The 21,747-nt window shown below is 61.6% G+C and overlaps 4 protein-coding genes across 4 annotated transcripts; all 4 read right to left on the bottom strand.

Moving 5' to 3' along the window:
* Positions 1–2,255: 2,255 nt before the first annotated feature.
* On the bottom strand, positions 2,256–5,300 carry LBRM_06_0630 (conserved hypothetical protein; the record flags this gene model as incomplete). Its single annotated transcript, XM_001561947.2, has 1 exon — positions 2,256–5,300. The coding sequence occupies one exon, from the start codon at positions 5,298–5,300 to the stop codon at positions 2,256–2,258; it is 3,045 nt and encodes a 1,014-aa protein (XP_001561997.2).
* A 2,933-nt stretch (positions 5,301–8,233) lies between these two features.
* LBRM_06_0620 (putative carbonic anhydrase family protein) lies at positions 8,234–9,400 on the bottom strand (the record flags this gene model as incomplete). Its single annotated transcript, XM_001561946.1, has 1 exon — positions 8,234–9,400. One exon carries the CDS (start codon positions 9,398–9,400, stop codon positions 8,234–8,236), a length of 1,167 nt encoding a protein of 388 aa, XP_001561996.1.
* Positions 9,401–10,549: 1,149 nt separating this feature from the next.
* Positions 10,550–14,914, bottom strand: LBRM_06_0610 (conserved hypothetical protein; the record flags this gene model as incomplete). The annotated part of the gene is made up of 1 exon (XM_001561945.2): positions 10,550–14,914. The coding sequence occupies one exon, from the start codon at positions 14,912–14,914 to the stop codon at positions 10,550–10,552; it is 4,365 nt and encodes a 1,454-aa protein (XP_001561995.2).
* Positions 14,915–15,641: 727 nt separating this feature from the next.
* LBRM_06_0600 (conserved hypothetical protein) lies at positions 15,642–20,132 on the bottom strand (the record flags this gene model as incomplete). Its single annotated transcript, XM_001561944.2, has 1 exon — positions 15,642–20,132. The coding sequence occupies one exon, from the start codon at positions 20,130–20,132 to the stop codon at positions 15,642–15,644; it is 4,491 nt and encodes a 1,496-aa protein (XP_001561994.2).
* Between the last annotated feature and the right edge of the window lie 1,615 nt (positions 20,133–21,747).

The following is a 21,747-nucleotide window of genomic DNA, read 5'->3' as shown; positions in this document are numbered from 1 at the left end:
CCGCCACTCCTACACTGGCGCACCATCATCATAGGCATCAGTGCGCGTCGCCACTGCGGACGATATTGCAGGTTGCAGCTGTTGATTCAGCCTGTTGTAACCATACGAAGAGAACGATGGAGTGTCGACACAAGCACAGAAGACAGAGAAAGCGCTTCACTGACGGGAGAGTAGAGAGAGGAGAGGCCCGAAAAGGAAAAGAGCGAGAGAAGAAATGGCGCATGAATGACAACTCGAATCCGAACACACTATCACGCGCACACAAACACTGCTGCCGCTGCTGCACTTTGCTCTCCACGCTGCGAACGGGTTTGCTCGGCGTGCGACACCGATCACCGATGCTGCTGATTTTTCCCGAGAGGGAAAACGTCCACTGGAGGTGCGCATGCATGAGCCGTTGCCGCCAGCTTCTGGGCGTGGTGGGAGTGCTCGACAGGCCGGCGCCGCTGCTCTGGGTGTGGCTGGCTACCGTGGTGTCACACGCAGGGCAGCACCGCCGCGTCCCCTGTGTCATCCTCAGTGATGACGCCGCCGCAACGAGGTCGCGCGCGACGGCCGCGCCGCCCTTGGTGCCCATCTATCACACACCATCATCGTCGTGGTCGAAGCCTCCGTATGCCGCTACCTTCTCCGCCTCCGCCATCCTGTGGGCCTCACCGGCATCAACGAAGTCCCTGTCCTGGTAGAAGAACCTGTGGGGGGTCGTCGTGGTGATTATGTCAGCGAGGCTGGTGTAATGTGCTGCCTCTGCACCCAGATGTCTCCCCCCAAGCGCGCCACCATGGGCCTCCGCGTCCGCACTATCCACAGCTCCGAAGTGGTCATCTGCCATCTCTCCGTCACCGGCAGGGGCAGCCTTCATGCTGCCGTCGGGAAGGCCCCAAGAAGCCTCAGTCCTCTCCAGTTCCTCGCCCACCTCCGCCAGACGGCGCGCGTAGTATCCGATGAGACGAATGTGGCTCGCGTCGTTCTCTGCCACCGGTGTTCTCCACGAGACGTACAACAAGGCGGTACTATCGAGTTAGTAGTGCTTCACTCTGTTCACATGACCACCGTCGTCGCACGCCTCCGCAGTTTGCGCAGCAGAGTCCTTCGGGCCACCCCCGTGCCCCTCTCTTCGTAACGCCAAGGGTGAAAGTGGATGAGGAAGCCGCACCATCTCCGTCACACCCGCGGTGCTGTCGCTCGTGTAGAGGTCGTGGGGGGATTATGTTGAATGGAAGCAGCGAGAAAGAGGCGAAGCAGCTGTACAAGCCGCTCGCTTCGGAGACGGAGACCCAATCATCGCCCATGTGGTGCACCGCGCTCGGCATGGCTGCGGGGGGCGAAGCACCACTGACAAGCTAATCTAGAGCACACACACACACACGCTTCCTGGATTGCACGAAAAGGAGCAGCAGACTGGAAATTTGGCACCTCACCACCGCCATCCATCAAACAGTCACGACAACGCCGCACGCACGCGAGGGGGAGAGAAAGAGAGAGGAAGAAGACATCTGCGTCGTCAAGCGCGACGAGGAGAGCGGAGGAGGAAGAGGAGGGGCTGGTGACAGATAAACCACCGAGGCCCAGGCGAGGGGAGAGGTGGAAAGAAGAGGGGGAGAAAGATAGAGGCAGAGGGGGGGAGGTGCTTATTAGGTTGTTGGAGGTAGAAAGAGATCGAACAGGCGGTGGGGGGAGGGAGTAGTCATGTGCATCACCATTATAGCGACAGCAAGTGCATGACAGTAAGGTGCGTTGTGCCAGGGAGCAGTCTATACACGAGGGAGTGCGTATGGGCTTGGCAAAGCCAGGAGGAGGAAGGGGAAGAGGAGGGGGGACAGAGGATCTGTCGTCCCCTCAGCCTCTCGCGAGCTCCTGCCTTGTGTTTCAGTTCGAGAGAAGCAAACTCGGATGGGGCGAGAGACACGCACGTAGCACACATTAGCGGAGTCCGCCATAGTAGAGACGACGGCCACAAAATGACCAGAAAGGCCAAGTCGCATTCGCAGAACAACACCGGTCAACACGTTAAGACGGGCACCCATGTGTCCTCCTGGAGGACACCACATCGTCCAACGCTCTTCAATACACGCACGCATCATACAGTGATCAGCGCGCCATGTGATGTGTGTGATATGCGTGTGGGTGTGGTGAGGCCAGAACGAACGAGAAGGAGGAGAACACGGAAGAAAACGCGTCGATCACTCGGGCACGCACTACACTGTTGTTGCCCCCTCCCCCACTACACCCTCCCCCCCCCTCAATCAACGCACCTACTGCTCTCCGCAAGCGAAGAGAATCACGCCATACTTGCCGCTGATGCGCCACGACAGTCCAACCTCCTGGTCCAGCCTCGTCTTCAGGTCGCCAGGCACGCCGAGACAGCACTCGCTCTTGATCGTGCGGATCGAGCACACTGGAACGGCCTGTGTTGGCCAGTATGCCGCCATCACCTCGGCGAATGTCGGTGAGTCCATCAGCGCGGATGTCGGTGTGTCTTGCGTCAGCTCTGCCACGATAGCCTGCTCCGCTGCACTGTACTTCTCCGGCATCCTGCGCAAGTCAGGCTTCTCCTCCTTCGCTAGCGCTGTGAGAAAGTCTGTGCGGTCCCAGTAGCGGTCGCCGATCAGCCGGCGGTAGTTCAGGTCGCCCTTGAACAGCACCAAGCCGCTGCGGGCCTGGACGTGCGTCTTGCTCATGCAGTGGGGCCCGGCCGCTGAGGAGGCAGGACAAGCCGTGTCGGCCAGAGCCGCAGCTACACCCGACCCCGCCGTCGTCGCGGCAGCATCATCAGCAAGGGCCGGTGCCGAGATCTTCTGGGTGAAGAAGTACCGGTTCATCACACGTGGCGGCAGGTCGCGGTACTCGGACGGCTGCGTCCACACAGTGTCGGCATCGACAGCGAAGACGCCACGTGCGAAGCAGTCGCGCACCTGTGCAATGAATGGCTCCAGCACGGCCTTCAGCGTCTGCCGCTTCGTCGAATCCGGCTCAAAGGCCTCGTTCGTGTAGGTGCCCTCTAGCTGGGCTAGGGTAAGGTCAAAGTCGCGCGGTGTCACGTCGGAGACGTAGTACGGCATCGACTTGACATGATAAACAACACGCGCGCTGCCGGCAGCAGCCGCAGCACCAAGCCTGGCGGCCTGGTTCACATACCACAAGCCAAAGCACAGGTCGGCTATGCACTCGACGCCTACGTTGTCCATGACGATGTCCACCTGGCGAGTGCCGTTGCAAGCATCGTCGGGGTCGAGCAGCCGCTGCAGGTGGGCCACCACCTTAGCCACCTCGTTCCCAACGAGGTTCGCATCCTGCGCCAATGACGCGGCCTTCTCCACCTCCCGCAGAGCCGCCAAGTCGCCGCTGTGCGACGCCTCATCGCTGCCCTCAGCCTTGCCGTGCGAGCTGGCCAGCTGATCGAGCGTGAACATGGAGAGATCGATGCCGTTGCCCCACAGCATCCACCGCAGCAAGATGCCGCCGTAGTCGCGGTCGGCACCCCATGGCTGGCATGCCAGCATTGGCACCACGCGCACTTTCAAGAAGTTCATCAAGACATCGTGCTTCTCGCGAGCAAAGATGTCGCGGTACTGGGAGAAAAATGTCGCAGCTGGTGGGATGACGCAGCCGCTCGGCTGCCGCACCATCTCCATGTATGGCAGCTGCTTAGCAGGTCCATCGCTGCCGAATTGCACGCGTTGTGCAATAACACCGTCGGCGATCGAGGCAGGCCTGCACACCAGTGGTGCCACGTCCCGTGCGCTCTGCATCACTATCACCGGCGGGCTGATCACTCCCAGCGTCGACGTAACGCGGCACTCCTGCGAGAAGAGCGGGTTGTGCACGGCGTGCTGAGTGACAACGTTGAAGGTGAACGCCGTCTCCGTGGTTGCCGTCGCATCCTCTTCCACTGCCCCCTCGGCGGTGTCCTGCATCATGAAATACTGCCACATCAGATGGTAGAAGTAGATCTCCCCATGCAGCCACGGCACCTGGCCCCAGCGCGGCGCGATCAGATGCTCCTTCCCCTCCGCTGCCGGGCTCACTCGCCGTGCCACGTCATCGGCGTTGACGTTGTCGTACTCGGAGACGTACGCGTAGTTACGCAGCCACGCTGGCACGCATGCCTGACCCGGCAGCGGCGGCACCCTGCTGTTCGCCTCCGCATCCCGCATGAGTTCGACGATGCACTGGCGGCCCTTCTCAGAGATCCCAGACGCGTTGCTCAGCTCCTCAAAGGTGCGCTTTAAAACGGAAGGAATGCGCTTGGCAATCGTGACGGAGCGGAACTCCTTGGCAGCCACATCGCGGAACCGCACGAGTGTCGGGAGTCGCGCCCCGGGGTGCTCCATGGCGAGCTGGAAAAGCCCCCGCAGCTCCGCAGCGTCCTTCCAGAGGCCAATGTGGCAACACCCGCCGACATCTCCGGGGGCACCGTCCTTGCTCAAGGTGGGGTGCAACGTGCCGGCAAGAATGTGACGAATCGGAAAGTCTCTGCGGGCGAACATGTAGTCGCGCGGCCGCAGCACGTTCAGCACTGGGCAGTAGTCGTTCGCGCCATCGCCAATGAAGATGATGGTGGGGTCAATAAGCGACGTGGTCTGCAGTAGACGTTCGATGATGATCGACTTGCACATGTTCGGCTTGCCGCCTGCGAGGCAGCACTGGCACTGATGACCGTACGGCTCGTACCAGGACACGCGCGACTTGCGCGTCATGCCTTGGTTGTGCGCTGCGTCACGCTCCGCCTCATCGTTCACGTTGAGGCGGCCGGCCGGCCGGTCCACGCCGTAGTACATGTCCAAGCCGGCGTCCTGGAGCACGCCAGGCGCGGTCAGGTCGTAGTAGGGGTTGCTGTGGATCTGCGAAACACGCGCCTTCAGGCCCGGGAAGCGCGCGTCGAGGGCTGCCTCGATGAAGAGAAGGTTCGCGTCGCTGGCAATGTTCATCTCAAGAAAACCCGGCATGTTGTCCTGCACAGAGGCAGTGCGCGCATCGTCAGGCGACATCGAAACAGGCGTCGCCTGGCGATGCGCGTACTGCCTCTGGGCGTCTACCAGATACCGAAAGACCTCGGGCATCGCCGGGTCGATGGTAACAGCGTCGTGTGCCGCCTTCTTCAGCTCGTCTTTGTGGAAAGGCGCAATGATGGTGTCCATCAGCTTCGTCCACTGCATTCGATCCTCTTCCAGCATGAGGCGGTGCTGCATGTCGCGCCGACCTAGCGCAGCTGGGATGACCACATCGGTGTTGCAATCCACAATGGTGTGGTCAAAGTCGAAGACGACGAGAAACGACTGGCGGCCAATGCCCTTCATTGGTGGTCTCTCTTACACGCCTAGGGGTGTCACCGTGTACACGTGAGAGAGAGGAGGGGAGAAGAGAGAGAGTGAGTGAGTGAGTGAGTGTGTGTGTGTGTGCTCGCTGTCCCCCGGGTGAAAGCAAAAGAGCCGCGCCTTCGTGTCACCTCCTCCTCCTCCTCGTTGCGCGCTTGGCTGACGTCAGCGAAGGCACGAGTATCTGACTACGCCGTCGAGCGCGGTGATGCCCCGTCGTCTCTTTCCCTTGCCTGTACCCTCGCGTAGATGTTTCGAGGAGGTACGCCTACGCACAGGGCGGGAGTGGAGTGAGATGAAGAGGACAGTGGAATAAATGCGTCTGTATCGGGGTGTACAACGAGGGTGATAAACTGAAGTATAGCAAAGAAAGCGCACGGCGAGCAGCGAGGAGCTAATCTCCTTCAGACAGCACAAAACGAGAAGAAACACGAGGAGAAGAGGGGGAAGGTGGAGAACAGTCGCCGTGATGATGGCGGCACTGGTGCTAGCCAAAAACACGGCAGCGGAGTGGGCAGGGGTGAGGGTGAGGGTGAGGGTGGTGGCAACACGAATCAGCGGTGAGGCCTTCCGCGTTGCCCTTATCGTTGTGTTTCATGTTGTGCCGATGCGTGTTGGTCTTGGTGTGTGTGTGTGTGTGTGTGTGTGTGTCAGCGAGCAAGAACATCGTAACAGAGGACAAGAAGAGAAACCGAGAGAAGGCGGAGAGAAGACGGCAGGTGCTTCTCATAGATAGGCAGACGCCCCTCTCTCTCCTACCGCGCCCATTCTGCGCCACTCAGCATGACCTCAAACCTCCCCCCACTCTACACCAGGAGCTGCCCCACAGGGGGCCCACCGCGGGGTGCGAAGCAGCCGTAGGCACGCGGCACAGCAATGCACAGGCACAGTCAGCTGAGCACGACGCCGGACTCAAACCCTGATCACCCCCGCCTCGCACGTCGCCTCGCAGCCGCTCCCACTGCGCCGGTCGCCGCGTCGCGCATATCCCCCTCGGGGTGGCGCTCGGGCCCCTCCCTCCCCTCCCCACCACCACGCCACTGAGCAACCAGGGGGCTGGGTGGGATACAGTCGAGTCAGCATGGCGCCGTGCCCATCAGGTGGATGGTGCGAGCACGCCCACGGCCGCGGCCCGCTCCGACGTCACGCCATCCACGGCCTGACTACCGGCATCCGCAGCGACGCATCGCTCTGACCTCCCTCCTCCCCTCCCCACGTCGCCGTCGCTTGGCCCCGCCACCACCAGACGTGGCTCCGCATTGGCAGCGAGAGGGGCGGGCCTGCCGGGCTTCTCCCCCCTACAGAGAGAGAGTGTGGGTGCACCGGACCCCTGCGATGCCGCGCGCACTGCGGCGTCTCCCTACGTCATCAGGGATGACGCAAGAGAAGGAAGGAAAGGCACACAAGAGGTCAGTCTGCGCAAGACAAACAGAGGAAGAGAATACCAGTTAATGGCGCTAAGGGTGGTTGGTGATGATGTACGGAGGTGGAAACGGTGGAGGGAGGGAGAAGAGAAGAAGTAGCTAGGCGAGAGAGAGAGAGAGACACATATGAAGGAAGAGTGCAATTCTGTCACCCCCCACCACCGCGGCAGCAGGCCGGAGAGGAGACATCACAGAGCGCAGGACGGTCGGGCAGCAGAAAAGGAGAGCCGCATTGTGGGCCACACGACGGGAGAACGTGCAGAAATGCGGCGGGCGAGGCAGGGGAGGTGTGGGGAGGTGTGGGGGGGACTCGCAGGAAGGGGCTGAGAGAGGGGGGGCGGGGTGACGAGGAAGAGGAAGAGGTCGATGCCTCGCGCCGCTGCCCCACCCAAACCCCTGTCCCCGAGACACCGCACACGCGCGCATGTGCATGCCATTATGGTGCCTCTTGTCTTTCCAGTGCTGATCCTCCTCTCCAGAGACTCAGGTCTTCGAGGCCTTAAAGAGAGTCGTAGGAAGCGCCCAGGGAAGGACGCTCCTGTACGCACAGTCGAACACTCAGAGACACTTGAAAAGAGCCAGAGTGCGTACGGGGAGGGGGGAGGGGAAGGGCGAATGGAGAGAGACCGAAGACACACCGAGGTGGTGGCGCATGCCAGAAGCTCCGCAGGGAGGACACGTTGGGGGAGAGAACAACAGAACAATGACAATGACAATACGCGCCCACATCAGGTGAGCGCAGCGGCGAAAGACGACCACACACACACGCACACAACAAGAATGAGGTGAAGGGGAAGGCCTAGGCACAGCAGCGTGGATTCGTGCTAGGAGAGCCTGCGGAAGAGTCAGGAGGGTGGGGAGCAGGAGCGTTTTAGCCACACCCACGGAGTAGGGAGAGAGAGAGGGAGTGGAGGCTAGCCGAGAAGGGGATTGTTTGGCATCTGAACCAGCGGGGGATGTGGGAAGGTGAGGTGCGGTGCTGACTAGGGTGCTGAGCAAACGTGAGAGAGACAGATCAGAGACTCACACCGACGCATTAGGATAGTCATGCAGAGGTAAGAGGGTGCAAGAGAGGAAACGCGAAGAAGCCAAATGCCGCTCAGCACAGCCGCGACAGGCGAATGAGGGGGAATGTGAAAAGAGTGCGGTATAGAAAGCGCCAAAGAGGTCACGCCAGCTGACCGGCACACCAGCCACGCACACGTGTACTGGCAGCAGAGCGAGAAAGGGAGAAAGGGCCTTGTGTGTGGCTTATACGCCACATCGTTGTATCTGGCGACACCGCGGCTTCCCTCCCTCTCGCCAACGCGCACCCGTCCTCACGAAAGCTAGCCTCTTCACCCATCCATGACCGCCATGCCTCCCTCCTACCCGGCGACAATTTCCGGGCTTTTCCTCCTCTTTTGCCCTCCTTCTGCTCCTTTTCGCCAACACGTGCCTGTGCCACGTCCCGGAGCAGGACGGCAGACGCACGCGCACGCGGCGAGGGGTCTACAGCTGCCCGTAGCGCCAAAAGAGAGCATCAGCCGCCTTGTGAAGCTCCTTCTCTACGCTTGATCGGCGATTCAGCGTCAGCAACGGCCGAATCAAGCCATCCTCCAGCCCGTACACCCAGCCATGGATCTCTACCTCGTCCACAGGTCTATTGCGCGACGGGCGGTTCTCGCGCTGCGCCGCGGCATCCTCAGCGTTCTGCTGTGTCCACACACGCTGGACCAGGTGGGTCTCCACGACGTGCTCCACCTGTGCCAGAACATTCAGCTCGCACAGGGCGTCAAGGTGGTTGCGCATAGGAAGGTCAGCGAGCATGCGCCGCCAGTGGCGCTTCTTCACTGCCGACACATGCAGAATCCAATGATCAGCAAGACCCACGCGGTCCTCGTGCAGGGCTGCCGTTACACCACCACACTTGTAATGCCCCGATACGATCACGTGCTCCACCTTCAGGCACTCGATCGCGTACTGGATGACGGCGAGAGCGTTGAGGTCGCTGTTGCATACGATGTTCGCGATGTTGCGGTGAACAAAAATGTCGCCAGGGTAGAGGCCGACAATTTCATTCGCGGGCACGCGGCTGTCGCTGCAGCCCATCCACAGGTACTGCGGCTTCTGCTGCTTCGCAAGCTCCACGAAGTAGTCCGGGTTCAGCCGCACGATCTCGCCGGCCCAGTGCTTGTTGTAGTCCAGTAATGGCTGGATACCGCTACCACGCGGCGGCTGCTCACGTTGCACAGACCGAACAAGGCGGCCGCCAACAAGGCTGGCGAGTTCTTCCTTTACCTGAGTTTCAGTCGCCGGGGACTTCGACAAGCTACGGTCGCGCAGCAGCTCCGGGGTAGTGTAGAAGGACATGCATGGCACGCCCAGCGTCGGCCTCGTCGGGTGCGGGCAGCCGCAACTGCACAGCGACATGGGTGTGCTGCAGGGAAGCGTAGCAAGCAGGTCGCTGCTTGGCGACAGCCCCTCGGCCACTTGGCGCGCACGATAGTTCTGACGGTGAAGAAGGTCCAGTGGATGAGTTGCCCTCGTGTGGGTGCAACGAGACCCGGCCACGGCCGCTGCCGATGCGAGCATCGAAGCGGCACCAGCCGTTGCGCCAGCAGTGCGGCGCGGCGCGCCGGCAGAGCACAGAGCGAAAGGTTTAGCAAACATGTGCATGGGCCTTCGGGCTTGTGCTGGAGTTGGAGTACCTCCGTCAGGTCATGAAAACTGAAGGAAGAAAACTGCGATGTCGCTACACGCAGCACGCGCCTTTACAAGACGACCCGGGAGGGACACACGATGGAAAGAGACGAGCAGCAGCGCTTCCGAGGTGAAGAAGAGCGAAATGGGGAAGAGGGAGAGCGGTATAGCCGAGAGTTGCCCAAGGTGGGCGTCGCATGTCGTGAGAACTGCCGCCGAGCTCACGGAACAGCAGAGTGAGCAGCACTGAACACGTTCTGTGCGGTGGTGGAAGCCGGGGGGGTGTAGAAATGGCGTATTCACATGCCGATGCGATATCGGCGAGCAGTGCGCGGTGCGATAAATCACGCAAATGGCGTGTAAGAACACATCAGCACGGCCAGTGGTGCGCGTGACTAAAGGGCGCCGCCCTGCATCGGAGTGCCCATCGAAAGTGAGGCACGCGTGTTCTGTCAAACTCCACATGGACACAGAACGGGTTCAAAAAAGGCTCGTGACGAGAGAGGGGGTATTAACGAGTATGAACAGTGCTAGCGAGGCTGCAGAAGTGGAACAGGAGAGAGAGAGGGAGACGGACGGACAGACTTGAGGGGGCTAAGAAGCGAGTCGATGCTGCGCCCATGGGTGTCCTCCAGCCACAGCTCTCGCCTGCTCCGTCTCTTGTGGGCCTTTCCTTCCTTCTCTTGCGCCATCCCTGATGACAAGAGGGACACACGCGCCGCAGTGCGCGCGGTATCCACCTGATGGGCACGGCGCCATGCTGACTCGACTGTATCCCACCCGGCCCCCTGGCTGCCCAGTGGCGTGGTGGTGGGGAGGGAGGGGCCCGAACGCCACCCCGACGAGGATGTGCGCCACGCGGCGACCGGCGCAGTGGGAGCGGCTGCGAGGCGACGTGCGAGGCGGGGGTGATCAGAGTTTGAGTCTGGCATCGTGCTCAGCTGACTGGGCCTGTGCATTGCTGTGCCGCGTGCCTACGGCTGCTTCGCACCCCGCGGTGGGCCCCCTGTGAGATGAAGTAAGTCAGGCACTGCCGATGCGCCTCTGTTCTCCGGTGTATTGCTCAGCGCAGTGTGCAGCTTCACGAAGCATCGCAAACACTTCCCTCTCCACACTCAAGCGTCATTAATGCTGATCAGGTGCACAGCCGCCACCCGCCATCCGCGCATCATGGCGTCGCTCTGGCACTTGATGCAAGAGCCCACATCCAGCTGCCGCGTAGGCCCGTGCCCAGCGTAGGCGGCACGTGTGGCAGAGAAACGCCTGCCCCATGAAGCTCAGCTGCACCGGCGCGATGCACTCCTGATGGAAGAGCGAGAAGCACGAGGCGCACTCTAGCACGGCGTCCTCCTCTCGCAAAGGCGGCAGACGTGGTCGGAAGCGCAGCAGAGCGTACAAGGCAGCCTGCTGAGAACGAAGCTGCTCTAGAGGCACTGAGACAGACGCACTCGACGATGCATCCGACCGCTGCGCAGATGACGCGCCGCCATCGGGAGCGCAATGGAGCACTGCGCTTGTCTCATGAGCAGCCGTACCTGCCAGCGACGGTGGCGGTGGTGAGTCGGCAGCAGCAGCAGCCATCTTGTGCCGCCGCACCAGCGGCGAGACAAGCAACGGGATGGACGGCAGCTTTTCCTTACCGATGGGTGTTGTTGGCCATCGCTCTGCAGTAATGGTCCTGCCCACATCCGCGTCCTCATTGGTGGCAGTTGCATCGCAAGGCAACGGTGAAGGTGGCATGAGGCCTGAAGAACAGTGCGGAGTTGTTGGCCCTGCATCGATTACCCGCCGCACGGGAGACAATATGCGTTTTGCACACGGGCTCGCATGCGCGTGTGGTACAAACTCGCCATCAGCGCCGGACTCTGCCTCTTCCAGCAGCGAGAGAGACGGCGCTCGGGGCCGCAGATTGGAGCTTGGTGCTGGCGGTGGTATCGTTGGCGGTGCACGAAGATCGTTAGGGGAGGCAGCGCCTACGTGCACGACTGGCGGTGGACAAGAGAGCGGTGATGCGGGATAGTCGGTGCACACATCGTCGCCAAAGAGTAACCGCGCATAACGCAACCAGCCGCCTCCGCGGCCAAGCACTAGCTTGCGCACAACGTCCGTGAGGTTGTAGCGCGAGAGTCGGCGACGCAACGTGGCCGCCTGCTGCGGTGTCGGCGTAGCCGACGGCAAGAACAGTGACGACGCCCATTCCGCATAAATGGACGAGGAGGTCGAGCCAGACGGTGGGGCCGCGTTCACCCAGCCACATCGGCTCAGTAACCGACTCCACTCCTCGGCCTCCTCCACCGCGTGTCGACTCCCCTGCAGCGCGGCGCTGGCACGCGAGGTGTTTTTCGCACGAGAGCGGCACCCATCGCCCCACTCACCGTCGTCGGAGCCAGGAGAGTGGGGCGATGGGTTACCGTGCTGCACTCCACTCAGTCGTCGGCGCGGGTGGTGGCGACTCGACACCACGGCTCCCTCTTCCGCCATGCGTCCGTCGTCACTGTCGTCAGACCCGACTGCGTGCTGGCGGTGGCGATGCATTTCCTGCCACCGATGGCGGTGAATAACTTGTGACGCAGCGTCCTCATCGTCCTCGGCTCGAGGATGCTTCGGGCGACCAACTTTCGCTGACGCTGCCGCAAGTGAATTAGAGGTGGCGAACTCGGTCGGGTGAGCCGAGAGAAAGACACAGAGGTCCGTGGCGGCCGCGACACGCTGCGTGAGCGCCCTCCACAGCGTCTCTGCTGCCTCCGCCACCTCCTCCTCCACGTCGTTACCAGCTGGGTCACGTACATCAGCAGCGGCAGCACCGCCCTTTCGCAAGTCTGCATCAGCGTCAACCGAGTCAGCGCTAACGGATGCACCCTCTGCCCCACGGCGTGTGGCAGCAGTGGCGGCGGCGCAGGAAGCAGTCGCTGACGTGTCACCCCGCATTATGTACGCTCCCCAGCGCTGCTGCAGCGCGGCTATACGACACGGTGTCCCTTCAGAGCCACTCAGCAATGGCGTCGCATATCGGCGGCCACGGCCTTCGCCGGCAAGATGATCTGCCAGGGCAGCCGCAATATCCGCCTCATCACTGTCAGTGGCGTTGTTCACCAGCACAGCTCGCACACGCGCTCGCAGAAACGCACGGTCGTCACGTAGCGTTGACCACCACAGCACTGGCCGCTGCTCCTTGACCAGGTCATCGCACACAGGACAGCAAACGGCGCTACGAAGACTGCCGTGGCCTGAGCGGGCAGTGGCAGCCACACCGGCGCTCATCGCGCGAGCCTCGCGCACGACCGCAACGCAGTAGGCGACGATGGCCCGCACAGCTGGAGTGGGGCGTACTCGGGGCCACACCCCACCATTGTGACCTCTGCCGTCAGTGACAGGCTGTGCCTGCTCCAAACTCGCTACTTGGTCGTCGTGACCGACGAGGCCGTCAGCATAGACGAGAAGCCACGCACTGCAGATCAGCAGCCGAGTCCATAAAAATGTATCCGTGACGAGGCTCGGTGGAGGGGGGAGCAGCAGCGGCGGCGACGACGTGCGCAGACGCGCTGGGCTGAAGATGGAGCCGGCAGCGCCATACAGAGAAGACATGTACGCGAAAAGAGAAGCAGAAGAGGGAGAGGTGGCGTCGCAGCTGCCTGCAGTCGAGCCAGGTGGCGCTGCCGAAGTCGGCGACAAGATAGTGGCGGGGATGGTGTAGGTCATACCTAAGGCACCACTCATGCGCGCCATCGCTTCAACCTTGAGCGCCTCATCACCATCTGCGCGCGTGACAGTGACGCTCACCTCGGCAGGAGCTGGAATGGCCCGGAACAGCAATGGGTACCGCACCAGCGACTGAAGCCGACCCCAGTGCTGCGCCTCGCATGCGTGCAGGACGGAGGCGCCGAGAGCAACGAGACTCAGGCCGCTGTCCGACGTGAGCATGACCGGAGAGGCAGCAGCTAAGAAGGGGGCGTGGGAACCCTTTGCAGAGACAACCGCACCGCCGAATCCATGCTGATCGCTACCACCACTGACCTGCTGCTGCTGCTGCATGGCGGCCTCGGCATTGAGAAGCGCATCAGCGGCTGGTTCCTCTGTCGACAGCGCTAACGCGTACAGTCGTGTAAGCACAGCCGTGGTGTCGGCTGCTTGCTGATCTCGTGGACAACCGCCTTCGCCAGCCGCTGGATAGCGGCCTTGCAACTTTCCCGCGCTGGTGTCGCCGTCGCCTGGGCTCGAATCCCGACTCCGTGAGCTGCTCCCGTTTGGCCAGCCACCGACTCCCGCAACATACTTGGCGCCGTCCACGCCACCGGACCTGCGCGTACTCGAGGGCGGTAGGAGATTCGTGCGAGTGCTGCCACCTGCCTGCCAGCCACCCCAGTCATCCAAACCATCGGTGAAGAGCATCGATGCCGAAGACGAGAACGACGGCAGCAGCGAAGTTGCTGATTGGGTCGGACGTGTGTGCAAGGGGTGACCGGTGTCACCCAGCAGAGTAGCAGGAGCAGCAGCACCATGTGTCATGACGAGATGCTCTGACCGACGTTCTCGTCTCCTAAGGCCTGCAGTCCATGCTTGCGCCCTGGAAGCCGCGCCAGCGGGTTTGATCGGAGATGAAACGACAACATCAGTGTTTTCCTCTACGGACGGAGCGCCAACCGCAGTGACGGCGGATGCTGCTGCTGCTGTGGTGAGGGTGGTGTTTGCTTTACCCGACATCCCCACAGCGTGACTAGCCTCAGGTGGCCAAACATGCACCTCAAAGACGTCGCTGCGTCGAAGTCGCTCCGCTGCGGACATGGTCTTGAAGAAGAAACACGCAGCGACAGCCTCCGCCTGCCGAGCCCGCAGGCCAACGGTGGCGGTAGCGGTGGCTGAGGACGAAGCAGATGCAGTTGGTACCACTGCTCCTACCTCTCCGCGAGCCGAGGGCGACGACGCGGCGCTAGTGCGTGGGGCGACCGCAGTGGAGGTGCCGCTCGTAACTACTGTAGGGGCTGCGGTGGTGCTCATGAGATGCCGACTTCGCCAGAAAAATCTCTCCACCTCCCTCACCACAATCGGTGGGACAGCGACAGGGGCGACGAAGAGAAGGCTCGGCTTGCGTGGACGTAGCAGCTGAGCTCGTCGCACCAGAGATGCCCACAATTGTGGCTCCAGAGCCATGACTGCCGCGCAGACGCAATACGCGGCCTCCTCAGCCGCACTCGCCGCTCCGGCGCCACCGCCGCTTCTGCTCGCACCAACGCAGACGATGTCGATGGCGCTTCCACCGGGGCGACGACATAGCCGGTAGAGCGTCATGGCGTGCCGCACCACCGCATCGCAAGCACGCTGCAGATCATCAAGACCAGTCACTACCTTGGTCTCCCCTGGTGTCGCTGAAGGGTGCGCGGTAGTCACACGCGCCGCCGCCGCCACGCTGATGCTGCCGTGGTTTGTGCTAGCGCTCATGCGTGTGGTGACATCGCCAGTTGTGATGAGGATCATCTGGCCAGCAATGGCCATGCATTCCTTACGCACATACTGCTCCTGCATGTGTGTGTGTGAGTGTGTGCCCTATATAGGATGAGGCCGGAGTTCCGCCTCGTCGGCACCACGAGAGGCGGAAGGCGCACGGCACTGCTACGGGTGGACCGCTGTCCTTAGTGTTAACCTTCTCGCTCACAGCGCACGCAGCGGCAACCTCAATGATGGGGGCGCACCTCACGTGGTCACACACACACACATGTGTCTCTTACGCAAAGTCTATCGAGTGGCGTGTGAGTCTCTATCAGGTGAGTGGATCGCTGCGTCTGTGCGTGTTCGTGGGGGGTCTCGCTCGCTTGGCTATCCGCCGTGAGGTGAGGTGAGGTGAAATGAGGTGAGGGAGAAGGGGGGTGGCAATGACGCTCTGGAGAGAAACAGACGAAGAGAGAGGGGCAGAGGATACAACGGCGGCACCACCGTTGCAGACGGACTTGGACGGCCCATCGGCGGGGCCCCAAGCCCTCTCTCCTCGCCACCCACTCATCTCTCGACCGGGGCAACTTCTCCACACGTTATCCCCAGGCAAGCGGGCGTGTGCTGAGGCGCTTTCTAGGATCACGCTACGCACAGTAAGCTTGGTCTCTGTTTAACTACAAACATAGATATGGCAGGCGCTCGCAGCAGCAGCAGCAGCAACCATGCACGCGGGAGAAGAACGAACGAACGCAGCACCAACACCCAGACGCGCACCAACCCTTCTCCTCAATCACGCCCCTGTGTTGGCGCGCAGTCGTCGCAACAGCTCCACTGCTGTCGTGGAACTCGTACGCGACGCACCAGCATAGGCAAAGGATGCCCACGAAGCTGACGGCGAGTAAGAATCGCCGGGCCGCTGGAGTGGCCCTCCACCGCCACCATGGCTACCGCTGGCACGACTACTAGATGTGCTCATCACAGTCCCTCGAGCGTTCGTACCACCTGCGCTGGGCCCGGTGGTGTGCGCAGACGCCGTTCGTGAGCTGAGAGGGCGGTGGGCATTTCTGCCACCCGTACCGTGAGACGATATCCCTGCGGAGGCACCGAAAGCAGACGCAGACGACCTCACCGTAGACACCATGGCGGGAGACGAGGTGGTGTGTTGTGGCGGACTGCGCTGGTGCAGGCCGGCTGCGTTGTTGCCACGTGCCACAGCTCCGCTCGCTGACAAGACGGATGAGTGAAAGACACTCGAGACGCTGCTGCGGCTGTTGTTGCCTCGTCTGGCGACTGTAACAGCATCATCGCAGCCAATCTTTGTCCGCGTCGGCGGTGAGAGAGAGGAGGCGGGTTCGTGGGATGCACCTCCATACAGCCTCGTAGTGGTAGGGTGTTTCACTGCTGGTGGTGTGTGCTGCCCAGCGGCGCCACTCTGTGTTTCTGAGGACTTGGCAGCTGCGTAGGCAATCCTCGCACCACCTTCAGCGGCTGTCATCGTCTCTGCAGGAGTCTGGTAGATGGAGGGAGACGACGTCAGCGACATGTTGTATGGAGGGGTGAAGGACAGCAACACCCGAGGACGCTCAGCAATAGCGACGCCACCAAAGTCGCGAGCTGCGCTAGTGGAGCCGCCCCAGTCATCACTGTGGCGGGCTCCGCTGCGGCTGTCACTGCTGTGCATGTGAGCGTTCTCCATCTGGCACATCCCTGCGGGGTCGCCGCAATACGATGGCATTGTGCCGCGTACCGGTGTCACCTCCGAGGATGCGGCCGTGGGCGAGGAATGTCGTCGCGCTGCAACGCGTGGTGCAAGCAGTGGGGTTGCCGGGGACCGCGCGCACGCAAGCGCCGCCACGTCAGGACTGCGGCTGCAGGTCGCCGCTGCGGCTGACGCACGACTACGCGGTGTTGGCGGCTGTTGTGCTCTCAGCGTCGTCTGCATCTCCTCGAGCGCTGTCAGCTGTTGGTGCGCCCACGCTGCAGCGTCACCATTCCTCTGCTGACGATAGCCCTCCGTGGGTGGTGAGAGGCCACCCAAGGCCCCCGCGTACGCGCCGCCGCTATTATCGCCGGCGCTACCGCGAGAGCTTGAGCGGCGTCGGTGCTGACGCTGCTGCGGAAGGGTGCGCTCAGTCGTGACGTGGGGAGAGAGCACCGCTGCGGCGCTGGCTAACACATCCGTCGTGGGAGCGCTGTGCGGTCTGGTGGAGGAGCGATAGCTGTCCGGCGAGTGCGACGATGGAGAGCGGAAGAAGGACGGTGCGGCCCTCGTCCCTACAGCTGCCACCGCAGCAGCAGTGCCCAGCCTGGTGCCACGGCGGCGGGCGGACGGCGGCGTGCGCAGGAGCGACAATGCGCTGTACTTGCTGTGGCTACGACCACCGCCGCTGCTGACGCCTGCGCCAGGGGAGGCTGCGGTACCACCGGCGGAGCCATCTGGGTACCCCATGTTGGGGAGTGCAGGAGAGCGCATTGGAGTCTGCATGTCTAGGAACGGGGAGGTGTGGAGTGGGGGAGAGAAAAGTTGGCGCTGCTGTCGTTGCTGCTGGGAGGTCGGCTGTGGCCAGCCCTGAGCCTCCTGCCGAGTCATAGCAGCAGTTGAGGAGTAGAGCAGCGCAGACGGCGACGTCACCGTTGCCGCCCACGCTGCGCGTCCTTCCAATACTCCAGCAGAAGCAGCGTGAATCGCCGTCGGACTTGCGCTCGCCTGGCTTGCTACGTTGATGCCACGCCCATCATCTTCGTCTGCATCCAGATCTACCTCGACCACGGTAACGCGGGACTCGTCGTTGAAATGATGACCGGCTGCTGCCGCCGTCGGGGGTGTCGCAACGTCGCCTTCAGGGATGCCCTCGACGTCCAGATGGCGCTGTGTGGGGGGCACCGGCGATGTCTCCGCCGCCATTGACGGGGCAGCAGCACGTGTGAGGAGGAGTGTGTCATCCACGGTGGTGCGACGCGCAACTGAAGACAAGCCGAGCAAGACTTCGCCATCGGTAGCACCAGCAGTAGTAGCAGGTACAACGGAGGCAGTGGCGGTGGTGACTTGGGGACTCAGATATCGACCATCTCGGGTGCTTGCTGGAGTCGCCCCGTCTTCTGCAGTGACGCCCGCAACCAATGTTGGCGCGGTTCCTGCTAGGTGGTGCTGCTGTTGGAGTAGAGTCTGGGTGAGTAGGCGGTCAAGAGAGTCCTCATTTCGCACCTTCAGCGCCGTTCGCTGATCTGCTCCCACACAGCCAGCGGTGTGAGTGCCCCTGTTGCTCGACGTCAACTTTGCCGGGGCACCCACTGCCGCTGCATCCGACTGTAACGCTGGTGAAAGCGCTGCCAGGCTTGTCCTCTCTTGAGCCGAGGGCAACTGTGACAGCTTAAGCGCGTCCAAGTGCTCATGTGTGAGCCCGTATAGCTCCAGCACGACATTTAACTTGGCCTCACGGTCCGTAAGCTGCGCCTCACGCATTTGCCCTTCCGTGTCACTGTCCCTCGCGTGCGACAGCGTTGCAAGCGAGGGGCGCAGCGGCCCGGCATCTGCGCTTTCCAGCCACCGCCGCGCGAGTGACAGGCGATCGCACGCTTCCTCAGCCAAGCGACGGTAGTACCACGACTCGGTGCGTAGTCGCAGCGCCTGGAGTTGCAGAAGCTGCAGAGCGGTAGGGCTCTGTGTGGACGTTGCAGAGCTCGCGCTCGGCCCGCCGCATTCGTTCAATTTTCGAACTAGGAACGCCAGCTCTGAGCTTGGCACTGCAGCCGTGTCCGCATGCCCGTGCCAACGCTGACGCCACCGCGCTCGCAGTTCCATCAAAAGGCTCATCAAGCGGCCCACACTCGCCAAGTCCGCTGCCTGGTGTTGCGTCTGTTGCGCTGGTGTCGTCTGCTTTGATTCCTGCGCTGCGGAAAGACTTGGCACGCTTTGTCGCAGGACATGCGCGCGGTCATCACCCTTCTGTAGAAACAGCTTGGGCGATGGATGAAGGACGAAGAAGACATGATGGCACGGGGTGGCGGCGGTGACGGTCGCCTGTGGCAACAGCACGCTAGGCACAGCTATCGAGCAGAAGCGCCGGAAGATGGCATCCGCTTCCTTGTGCGTCGGCACGCAGTCGTCATTCATCCTGCCGCTGGAGACGGTGCCGCATGCCGTCCTCCTCACATCCTCTTTACCAGCAGCCGCTGCCGTTGCTGCGGCAACATCAGCCCACGTCTGCTCCAGCTGTCGTGGCAGTGTTGGCGTGCAGGCAACGCACAGCACATCAGCCGCGGTCATTTGGCCAAACAAGTGAAGCCCGGCACTGTGTACAAGAGCAAGACTGGATAAGAGCGACACCAGCAAATTCCACAAGAACTCTTCCGGCCAATCCAGCAACGATGCGGACGGTGGCACGGCCGCCAACGCCTCCGGCGGTGACCCTTCACTGTCTAAACCGAGCAGGGCAGAGACCCGCCGCAGCTGCTGCGCGAGGGAGTACGACGAGGTTGATGACGACAGCGGTGGCACGAGCGAGACGGCGCCTCGCCAACTACTGCCGCCGTCAGCACCGGCAGCCGCCATGTGGGCGGCCACCGTCGTCATGGCAAACGCGTCCCTGAAAGTCACCTGGTACCGCCCCTGCACCGCTATGGAGTCTGCAGCGCACCCACAAAGCGACCACTGAAGCTCAAGAGAAGACGTCGATGAACGAGCGCTGCCGAGTCTATCGGCATCCACGGTCGTCACAATGTGCAAGTTCTCCTCAGTGCCGGCATCGGGGCCTCCTCGATTACTGCTGCTCCAGGAAATCCCATGTAGAGGCGTCATACCATACAGCGCCGCCAGCACCGCTGTTGGGGGCAACGGAGAGGTCTCCATCCAGTACGACTCCAAGTCTGGCACCGATGGGGTCGATCCAGCGGATCCAGATGTAGCGCTGGCTGCGACCCGGCCTGCAGTCGTCATGCGTCCCTTGTCAGCAGCACTCGAAGGGTCTAGTCCTTCGCTGGGGAAACGTGAGGACGCGTGGCGCACTGCAGGCGCAGATTCCAGCGCAGTAGCAGAGGCGCCGCTGGTCATGGCGAAGACGCAGCCTACGACATTGCGCTGGAACTGGGCGTACTTGGAGGTGAGCTTATTTAGCTTTGAGACTACCGCCGCTTCGTCACACGAGGGGTGCTCGCCACCTGGAGAGAATGCGAGATCTTCGCACAGGACGTAAACACCAGGAGAGGATGTAAGCCCATCATCGCGCGCCGCTGGTGCGCCCCGGTAGCAGGGGAGGCGCGCAATACGTCTGCTTAACTCCATTGTGCACTGCGTCGACGAGGAGCGCAACAGCGCGCAAGCACGAAGAATGACAGATAGCGAGAGCGGAAGCGGATCACGGCGGCAGAAATTGCTGGAAGAGAACAAAACGGCAACACCGTGTAGAATAAGGCGCCCGTTTCGCTCTAATCCTGTGCGTGTAGTGCGCCCTCACTTCCCTCTTCGAGTGGAGAGTAGCGCTCCGTACGACGCCTCCCTGCAGCACCCGGAAAAAGACCCGCACAGGGGAGAGAAGAGGGGGGAGGGGGGCGAGAAGGTTGCGTGATGATCTAAGTCACAACGCACGACCGCAGGTGTGTGTAGGCACCGATCTACTCTATGAGTTCAGCAAGAGAAGTGAAAGAGGAGGAAGCGAAAAGGGAGAGAAAAGAGCGACTTGGGAACGCCTGCGCGCTTTCGTGTTTTTCGTTGTTTTGGTTTGGCCCTTCGCTGCGCCTTTTTCACGGAGAGGGGCGCCCCCCAGCCGAGGCGACGCCAAAAAAAAAAAAAAAAAAAAAAAAAACAGAAAAACGACAGCGAGGCGACCAACAATCGAACTTTGGTCAGCAAAAGGAGGGCAACGAGGAGGGCCCCACCGCCCTCCTCCACTTTTTGGGCGCGTCGTTGCGTGTGTGTGGGTGCGTGGGTGTGTCGCGTGAGGTGCAGCGAAACAACCCGGCATCCCTCGCCGAAGAAAGCCCTCCCTCCCTCCCTTCCTCTTCACCCTCTCTCTCTATACCGCAGAGGCTGACTCAAGCGCTACACAGCCAACAAGCGAAGGTGGGGAACAGCTACGATGCGCCAGGCAAACAGCTCCGCGGAGAGCGTGGGATCTCTGAAAACGATGCGAAGCGCTCGTTGGAGAAGATGCTTAGCTTCCTTGTTCCGAGAGATGAGCACCTGTTAGCTTTAAAGTGATGCCCACGTAAGGGAGGAGCTACAAAGCGCAGCGTCCGATTAATTTTGGCTTGCAGCAGGAACTCGTAGGAAAATATGATGGGAATTGGAGAGGACGCATGCTGGTGGGGGGAGAGAGAGGGAAGGGGGCCCACAGTGCAGCCCCAAGGAGGGGGTATCGCCAAGGTGTAAAAAGACAGAGGGAGAGAAAGAGAGAGGGCACAGGAGCGGTCAACGGGGAGGCGGATGGAGAAACAGGCGCGCGTATGATACAGAAAGCTGCACATCAATCGAAAGAGAAACACCTCAAGCGTTTTGTTTTCACCCTGTCCTAAATCTGCCGGCAGACGATATATGCCGCCTCTGCTGAAGTGCACACACCAGCAACGCAACAACGCGGCACGTCCGTGCTTCCCCCCCCCCCTTCTCGACTCACACTTATCGTGGGGCGGATCGGGGGAGGGAAGAGCGGGCAGCCATTATGCCACACCGGCACTTGACGAGATGGAAAAGCGGTGGTTTGTGTCGGTGCTTGCGAGGAAAGAGGTTGTCGAGCCTCTTTCCTCGTGCAATGGAGGTGCTCTGTGCCTCCCCGCCTGCCCCGCCCCTCTAACAGAGCGCCGGGCGGCCTCCTCTTTTTAAAATGTTTTTTTTTTTCCATCGGCGATGTGGGCGCTTTTCTCGTTTGTTTGTTTTTTTGGGGGGTTAAAAAATGTAAAAA

Source organism: Leishmania braziliensis, chromosome 6, assembly GCF_000002845.2.
Source record: "Leishmania braziliensis MHOM/BR/75/M2904 complete genome, chromosome 6".
Lineage (NCBI taxonomy): Eukaryota > Euglenozoa > Kinetoplastea > Trypanosomatida > Trypanosomatidae > Leishmania > Leishmania braziliensis.
The sequence above is the reverse complement of the archived record's forward strand: the minus strand, read 5'-3'. Positions and strand labels throughout refer to the sequence as shown.